Raw genomic sequence first — 8,333 nt, forward strand, 5'->3', positions numbered from 1 at the left:
TCATATTAGGTAATACTTAATTATCCCACAAAAATAAAAAATAAAAACTTAACATTTTGTAGAGAGAGTTTTTTGCCTGCCGTTATTGCGCAAAAATATACTCTAAAATTAGAGAGGCAAATAAAAAGGTATCCAATAAAACTAAGCCTACATTCACACTAGTCCAATAGACTAAGGGTCTAAAGGATCTAAAGAATAATTTAAAATAAACCAAAACTTGGCATTTTCAGATGGGAAATGACTTCATTATAAGAAGTAGAGCAATAAAGGGTAGGAAGAGGGTGGGCGGTGGACTTCCAACTGCAATGGGGTCCTTAGGAATCCAGTTCCACTATATATATTTGACTCACTGAACCAGCGCCAATCACCATCCACTACCACTTCTGATCTTGTATCGCTCTCCTTTGTTCTCTTCTTGCTTACCATCCACATCGCTAGCCCTAGTTATCCACGCTTAGGGTACCATGGAGGCCAAGATGCAGCTCAATACCCTCATGGATAACATGTTTGCCACGGTGAGCACTTCACTACTTTGGTGTAATTTGTGTGGAATTTTAGTTTCTCCAAAGGTCGATGCGTAATATTTTTTGGTGGAATTGATATTTTATTTTTTTGTTTATTTGGTGGGTTAGGGTTTGTTGGACGATCAGTTCCGACAGTTGCAGATGCTCCATGAAGGGAGTTCCCCAGACTTCATTATCGAGATCATTACACTCTTTTGTAAGGAAGGCGAGAGGATCATCAATGATCTCGCAAAGCTATTGTAATTGTGCTTCCCCGGCTCGCTCACTTGTCATGTTCTATGTGATCAAATGTTTGATAATTTGCAGGGGGATTTGGTTGTTGTGTGTGCAGGAACAAGCCATTTGTGGACTTCAACAAGGTCAATACTCTTTTGTATAGGCTTCAGGGGAGCAGTGCAACGTGAGGCTCTTTTCTTCTTCATTCATGTCATGTTCATATATGTTTCTGCAATAGTATAGTATGGTTGTTTCCGCAAGTATAAATTAGTTGCTAGTTCCCCATATAATAGAAAAAATTATACTCACTGTAAGGATTATGGTCATCTTGGGGGAGAATTATCATCTATTTGATTGTTTTAGTATCTTACAAATAGATACCATGAACGATGTCTCATTTCTCATATTGATTGGACGACCCAAATAGTAGATTGACACTGTTCCAATATGTGTGGTGCTCTCGATACCTATGGGGAGGGATGAGATTCGTTTGTCCCTTGTAGTGATTTCTGATGTAAATTTTACAAACTTGATTTGTTGCTACACTTAGTGGTATCTGAAAATGAACATGCAGAGAGTTTCAGACCTATTTGGTCGTTGTATTGGTTTATTATTTAGATCCAGAAAATGACTGTCACCATACTATTTATTACTTAGATATTGTGAACTATTTGGTCATTGTAGATCTGTTAAGCCATATATTTGGTAGCTTTACTCTTTCATGGTTAACATCCGGAAAAAAAATTATGCGATGCACCAACTAATGTTTTAGATTTGCAAATATGAGCCTCTTTGACAAATAAGATGCCTCAATGAGTAGCACTCCGTATTCTCTCGTGTGGTTCCTCCAATTAAATTTTTAGGGGTTGACATTGCTTTCTCCATTGTGGGTTTTTAACTACTTATGATAGTTTAAGATGCTTCTCTGTTGGTTTGGATTAAAAAAAAGGCAAAGTTGTATGGCGATAGGGGTTTGTTGTGATGGTATAAGTTCAAAACCCATGGTATTTGTAGTTTCAGGCAGAAGATTGGAGAGGGTTTAACGTTGTATATTTACGGGCATAAATATTATAATAGAAACTAATATTATTACCATCCTACCACCTAATTAATTTGCGAACCAGCTATTTCATTCTTGGTCTGGAAGAAAAGATGACTTAGATTCAGTTATGTTTGTGGTATCCATGTGATTTTTATGGAAGCAAAGGTTGTAAGCCAATGTGTCAACATGTATATTCTTATCTTGGTTTTCTTAATTAGTTGTATTTAATTGATTTGTTAACTCATATATTGCCAAACGTAGTGTTATATTTGTATTTGGTTGGGATGAGCAAGTGAAGATAAAGAAGGACAATGTTCTTTTCATTCATTAAAGCAATTTGGTGGTACTTTCCTGATTACATATATTGCATGTTGCAGTGTTGGTGCTCAGAGAGTGAAGGACACATGCATTCAGTTCCACAAGTTTTGCGAGGACAATACTAGATATGGGTTAGTACCTTGTATCATTATGTCATTGTATTGTAGTTTCTATCTTTGTGTTATTGAAATATCCATACTGAATGTGGCCTAGTGCGACCTACTCATCTACATTAACACATCTACCTATTATTAATGTTATCAGAGTATTTATCGATGCAATGACATGTTCATTGCGTTCGTAAACTGCTAAATTTATTCATTCTTTACATAGCTCACTCTACTAAGCTTGTTGGTCCGGGAATGTAACTGTTCCATTACGGTTTTCTATCCAATTGTATACTTTAAGAGTGTTATATTAAATGTAGGAAACTATTATATGCATGTTTACAAATTACAATTTGAGCTAAACAGATGGGTCATCCTCCATGTGCGGGTAGTATGCCGCACTTACCATATCATTGTGGTACTTACAATGGAAACTAGGTTTTCCCATCTTCATTGAATATTGCACAACTATCCATTAAATAAACTAATAAATTGTGCATATTTCAAGCTGCCAAGTCCTGTTACATTTTCAGATCTGTAATTTTCAAAAATATGTGTTTTTTCTCTTAAGATAATCTTGCGGTGCAAAACTTTATTCTTATGGGGTCAAACTTCAGCGGCCATGAGCATTTTTCATTAATTATTAACATGATCCTTTTGTGAGCTACTAATGGAAAGGGGATTCACAACTTACTGGATTGTTTTTATTGCCAGATGCCTAGATACATTGGATGTTGTTAGGAATGATTTCTATGATCTGCGTAGCAAGTTCCAGATCATGGTTCAGGTATTACTTTTTTTCTCAGCTCATATCAGAATTTATAGCATTGTAATAAAACCGTATTTTTTTTAGTTTAGAATTTTCTTGATATGCGAACTCATAAAGTAGACAAAAGATAAGATGCTAATGGAATGGATTCACCTAGTCCGTTGCATGACAACAAACGAAAGAACGTTAATGGAATGAATGGAGTTTGTTTTCCTACCGTACACTATATTACTTGTAATATATTTGGAAGGTAAACAAGCATAGACATGACATCGTCATTCCTTTCTATGTAAATATGTGTGTCATTTGCCGTGTCAAATTATGAATTATACATAGAGGCACTACTTGGTGTCTCAAGCACTGCGTAAAATCTGGGTTAAAATCTTTTTGACTTATAAGTATTTTGGGTATATTGCTTGAAATCTGCCTTTAAAATCTTTGCTTCATGTTGCTCCAAAAGGTCATTGGAATCTTGGCCTCTAAATTTCTCGCAACATTTTTATACTCCATGAACCTTATTCTTATGTTCTCGAATGCAGCTGGAGCAGCAAGTCTGGACCTTCTATCGTAAGCATTAAAATGTGGAGCGACAAAGTGAGAGCCACATGTTTTGAACTTTCGAAGTTGTAGAACATGCTTAATTTAGATTTTAGCATGGAGTCGTTTAAGGCATGATTATGCATAGAGCATAGCTGGCCATTTTAGTGTCGTTGATATCCCTCTATTATTGTCGGTCCGTAGATTCATTTTCAATTCTCAGTGGTCAAATACAGTCATCGGTCATCATTTTGCGGATCAGTCAATGGTGAATCTTGTTGCTCAGTTATATCCAGTAGGTCGTAAAAATGCAAAAGCGGCGTGATCTTGACAGAATTGTGCCTTGTCAATCGGTGGTTGTATGCTGTGGCGAGCATTGTGGTGAAATTCTAATCTCAAATTATGTTTGGTGTTGGGAACAAATGTGTGTATCATTATATAATTGCTCGGCTCAAGTTATTTTCTATTCAATCTCAAGTGCGATATTTTGGAAAGCTCAAATAAAACCTGAGCTATGTGCAGCGTGCTTTTTGAAGAAAAGAAAAATGAAAACCTCCCTTTTCACTTTTTTTTTAAAAAATGCATGTACATATGGATGTTTGTACATATGAAGTTTCATTGAATTGCATATGCGCCCTGCACAAAAATGACAAATATCAAGTCCAAAAAATGATATTTTAAATGGAAAATTAGAGCAATGTTTTTGTTATTTTCGTGTAGCCCAAAATACACCATATTTTATAACAAAATTTTGCACTTACATAGAAGTCATCTCTACGTGTACCTCTCTGATTTTTTTTGAAACTGTTAAATCACTGAAAATTCTGCGTTCCATGGAGCCCTGGAGCCATATATCCGCTCTCGTGGTATATCACATTATTTCCAGTCGGCGTTTGTCAGAGGGAGGTCCCTGCATGATAACTTCATCCTAGTGAGGCAAGTGGCCAGGAAGATAAACCAATATAGACAGCCATGAGTACTCCTAAAATTGGACCTCACAAGGGCGTTTGACTCGATTTCATGGAGCTTCCTTTTCGAGGTGCTAAGGCACATGGGCTTCGGGGAGCGTTTCACGAAATGGGTCTCCTTGTTGCTAAACACAGCAAATACCAGAGTGCTTGTGAATGGAGTGCCTGGACAGAGATTTGTGCATGTTAGAGGACTCCGCCAGGGTGATCCCACTTCACCCATGTTGTTTGTGGCGGCGATGGAGGTTTTGACTGCGGTGATCAGGAAGGCCACGGAGTGTCAACTCTTCTCTAGGTTGGCAGGGATTACGGAGCTCCAGAGAATCTCGGTGTATGCGGATGATGTGCTGATCTTCTGTAAGCCGCTGGGTGTTGAGTTGGAGGCAGTTAAGGCCATCCTGGGTATCTTTGGTGAGGCTTCCGGGCTATGTGTGAACTATAGGAAGACCTCAGCCGCGATGATACGAGAGCATGAGGGGGATGCTGACAGAGTTATAGAGATGTTGGGCTGTGAGGTTGTGGACTTTCCCATCAAGTATCTTGGCATGCAACTGGCATTGATGCCTTTGACTAAAGCGGAATGGCAGCCGCTAATTGATCGAGTCATACACTGTGTTCCGGCTTGGCAGAAAGGGATGATTCAGAAATCTGGGAGGCTCATCCTCATCAAGTCTGTGATCAGCACACGGCCTATCCATCAGCTGATGGTTGCTGAGGCACCAGCTTGGGTGTTGGAGGAGCTGGTCAAGTGGATGAGAGCTTTCTTCTAGGCAGGAAAGAAGGAGGGCAATGCTTAGTGGCGTGGGATGCTATATGCAAGCCGACTCAGTTTGGAGGCCTTGGCGTGAAGGACCTGAGATTGCAAGGTCTGGCTCTCAGGGTTAGATGGTGTTGGTTGCGCCGCACAGATCCCTCGAGGCCGTGGCTAGGCTTGCCTGCGCTCCACGACCAGAAAGCCGATGATGTGTTCCAGAGTTTGGCGGAGTTCAAAGTAGGAGATGGCGAGGGTATTCTTTTTTGGAGGGACAGGTGGATCAATGGTAGAAATGCGGAGGATATTGCCCCTGAGGTTGCGGCTCTGGTCCCTACTAGGAGGAAGAATGCTAGGAAGGTTCGACAGGCTCTGCAGGATGATTCCTGGCTGTCGGATGTTGCGGAGGAGATGTCCATTGATGGCTGGATGCAGTGCACCCTGCTGTGGGAGGAGATAGAGAGGGTACCCCATGATGGCAGCAGACCGGATCAAATCACCTGGAAGGGATCGGCGTCCAGGATGTACACTACCAGGGCGACTTATAACATGCTTTGTCAGGGGAGAATCACATGGAGTATGGCCAAACCGATCTGGAGATCTTTTGCACCTCTTAAATGCAAAATTTTCGGTTGGCTGTCGCTAAGATATAGGCTCTGGACTTCAGATAGGAGGGCTCGGCATGGTTGGCAGGAACATCCGGATCCCTGCGCTACTTGCCTGCAGGCGGAGGATAACGTCGATCATATTCTTTCCCACTGCCCGTATGCCAGGATGGTATGGCTTGGTTGCTTACGTAGAGTGGGCTCACAGCTCCAGGAGCCGCAGGAGAACACAAATCTAGAGAGATGGTGGACAGAAGCGAGGAAGAGGCTCCGGAGGGAGGACAGGAGATATTTCGATACGCTCGTCTTGCTGGTTGCATGGACACTTTGGAAACAAAGGAATGCTCGTGTTTTCGGGAACATTGAGAGGCAGCTTTCCACGGAGCAGATCATAGATACAGTTATTGAGGAGCTCAGCCTCTGGAGAGTTGCGAGGGGAGGGGAGCGGAGAGTCATGTTGCGAGAGTAGTTGTGTAGTTTGTTTCGGTGGTGTGCGTGGGTTAGCCGCGGGCATATGTTCGCATCCCCCGTTGGTTTCTTGTAATTTGTTTTGCTCCCTTCTATAAAGATTCGGCACGCCTTTCGCGTGTCCGCGAAAAAAAACATTATTTCGAGATTTCACATATCAGGTCTCTAGGAGTGACGTTCTATGCTAACTATTCTAAAACAGTTCAATACCCAAAGGAGCTGAGGTAACATTCTCAACGACTTATGGCCAAGCAAGAGAGAAATTGGGGAGACTGAAAAAACGGGGTGCTTTCTTTTTAAACTTTTACAATCATCAGCTTCTTCAGCTTACCATATCTGATTATTCATCCCATTCTCATGTGGTATACCTTCTATGACACATTTGGGGAGCCAGGAATGATTATTCGGAGATACTCAAGTTGCCCTCCACTCAGTTAGGAGGATTGAGTTTGTTGTATGAGGATGTTGGCGTTGCTTGTATTCTAAGTTTCAGCTTGCTGCTGGTTGTTAGCTATGTGCAGCCTCCTGATTCTCTTACCATGTGACAACAGAAACATACTCAATTTCTTCCCTTTTTCTTTTCTGCTACCGGTTGCTTGTGTGAGGTGGGGAAATTTGTAGAATGTTCATCTCTATTTCGTCAAAATTAACAACCCCTTCTGAAAAGGAACTCGAATGTTCATAAAGGCTTTGCTCCACCACCTTATTCGTCTCATCGAAACTCTGAAGCTACGTTCTCCTCAGTCATCTCAGATGCAGTCTGTAGATGTTAAATTAGTAGCCGCGCCTGCTTTTTTTTATTCCAGCTATAGAAGAAAAAACGTTAATCTTTAGCATAACAGTGCGGTGGCCGGCTTCATTGGTACATTTGATAAGAAAGAAAAAGATATGCATTTCTAAGCTTAGGCCGAACTTCATTAAGATAGAAGAGAAAGTTTTTTACAAGAGAGCCACAGCGTGGCAAATGACGGCCGAGATGGCCGAGCAAAAGAAGACCTATCCTGGTCCCAACAGAACTCTAGATGAAGAGACAGGCAACAAACTACATCAACAGCAAAAAACCTCAGGAGCCTAAAACTCATATCCTCAATGATTAGCTCAAACACACGGTCAGCCGTGCTACACTCCTGCTGGAAGATGCGTGAATTCCGCTCCTTCCAGATCCTCCAATGTACCAGAATTGCCACAGTGTCGAAGTCGCGATGTATGTTCTTCGGCGCCCTCTTTCTTGCCTTAAGCCACCATTCCTCGGTGCTGCCAAAAGTATCGTCAGGAATTGGGAAGTTGGCCCTGGACCAGGTCCGAACACGCTCCCAGACTTGCTTGGAGAAACGGTAGTGCAAAAAAGAGATGGGTGTTGTTTTCATTAGCAATAGTGCACAGCGGGCAGAAGGTATTATGTGGCCACCCTCTGCGAGCAAGGTTGTCTGCTATAAGGCAGCGCTTGTGCACCACTAACCACATGAAGAACCTGCATCTCATGGGGGCCTTGGACTTCCAAATAGGTTTTGCACAAGCGAATTGCATGTTCGCGATGAAGAAGAGCTTGTAGGCCGAGTTGACGGAGAAAGCACCATCGTGCGAGGGCCGCCAAACCACCTCATCTTGTTGGCCGACAGGTTAAGGTGGTGCCCTCTAATAAATACCAGAGCTGCAAATACCGAGCAAGCGCCGGCGAAGAGAGACCCCTCGTTATGTTCTAACCCAACGATTATTTTGCGATGCTGCTGCCATAGTGATGTTTGATTTCTTGACGAAGGAGTGCAGAATAGGGACTACATCCTGCACCGATTTTCCTCCGAGGAGCCATGCGTCGATCCCGAACAACGCCCTTGTCCCATCGCCAATGCGAATGAAAGTTGCAGCTCCGAAGATGGCCAACGCTTCCGAGTCGTCCTCGGCCGGAATCAGCACCCATGGACGCGGTTCCGATGCCCATCGCAGCCAGGGCCAGCGACAACGAAGTGCGGTGCCGAAGAGCTTCAGATTAAGCACGCCAAGGCCGCCGTTCTCAGTGGGCTGGCATAC

General features: G+C 42.4%; 1 protein-coding gene across 1 annotated transcript; it reads left to right on the forward strand.

The window, feature by feature from the left end:
- Window positions 1-464: 464 nt before the first annotated feature.
- LOC124659323 (histidine-containing phosphotransfer protein 1-like) lies at window positions 465-3,554 on the forward strand. The gene is made up of 6 exons (XM_047197232.1): window positions 465-515; window positions 633-763; window positions 856-924; window positions 2,160-2,231; window positions 2,922-2,994; window positions 3,516-3,554. The coding sequence occupies exons 1-6, from the start codon at window positions 465-467 to the stop codon at window positions 3,552-3,554; spliced, it is 435 nt and encodes a 144-aa protein (XP_047053188.1).
- The last annotated feature ends 4,779 nt before the right edge of the window (window positions 3,555-8,333 follow it).

Source organism: Lolium rigidum, chromosome 6 (genome assembly GCF_022539505.1).
Source record: "Lolium rigidum isolate FL_2022 chromosome 6, APGP_CSIRO_Lrig_0.1, whole genome shotgun sequence".
NCBI lineage: Eukaryota > Viridiplantae > Streptophyta > Magnoliopsida > Poales > Poaceae > Lolium > Lolium rigidum.

Coding starts and splice junctions, on each gene's coding strand:
- LOC124659323 (XM_047197232.1), top strand. CDS start 465: ATGGAGGCCAAGATGCAGCTCAATACCCTCATGGATAACATGTTTGCC. Junction 925..2,159: donor CTTCAGGGGAGCAGTGCAAC/GTGAGGCTCTTT, acceptor TGCATGTTGCAG/TGTTGGTGCTCAGAGAGTGA. Junction 2,995..3,515: donor AGTTCCAGATCATGGTTCAG/GTATTACTTTTT, acceptor TCTCGAATGCAG/CTGGAGCAGCAAGTCTGGAC.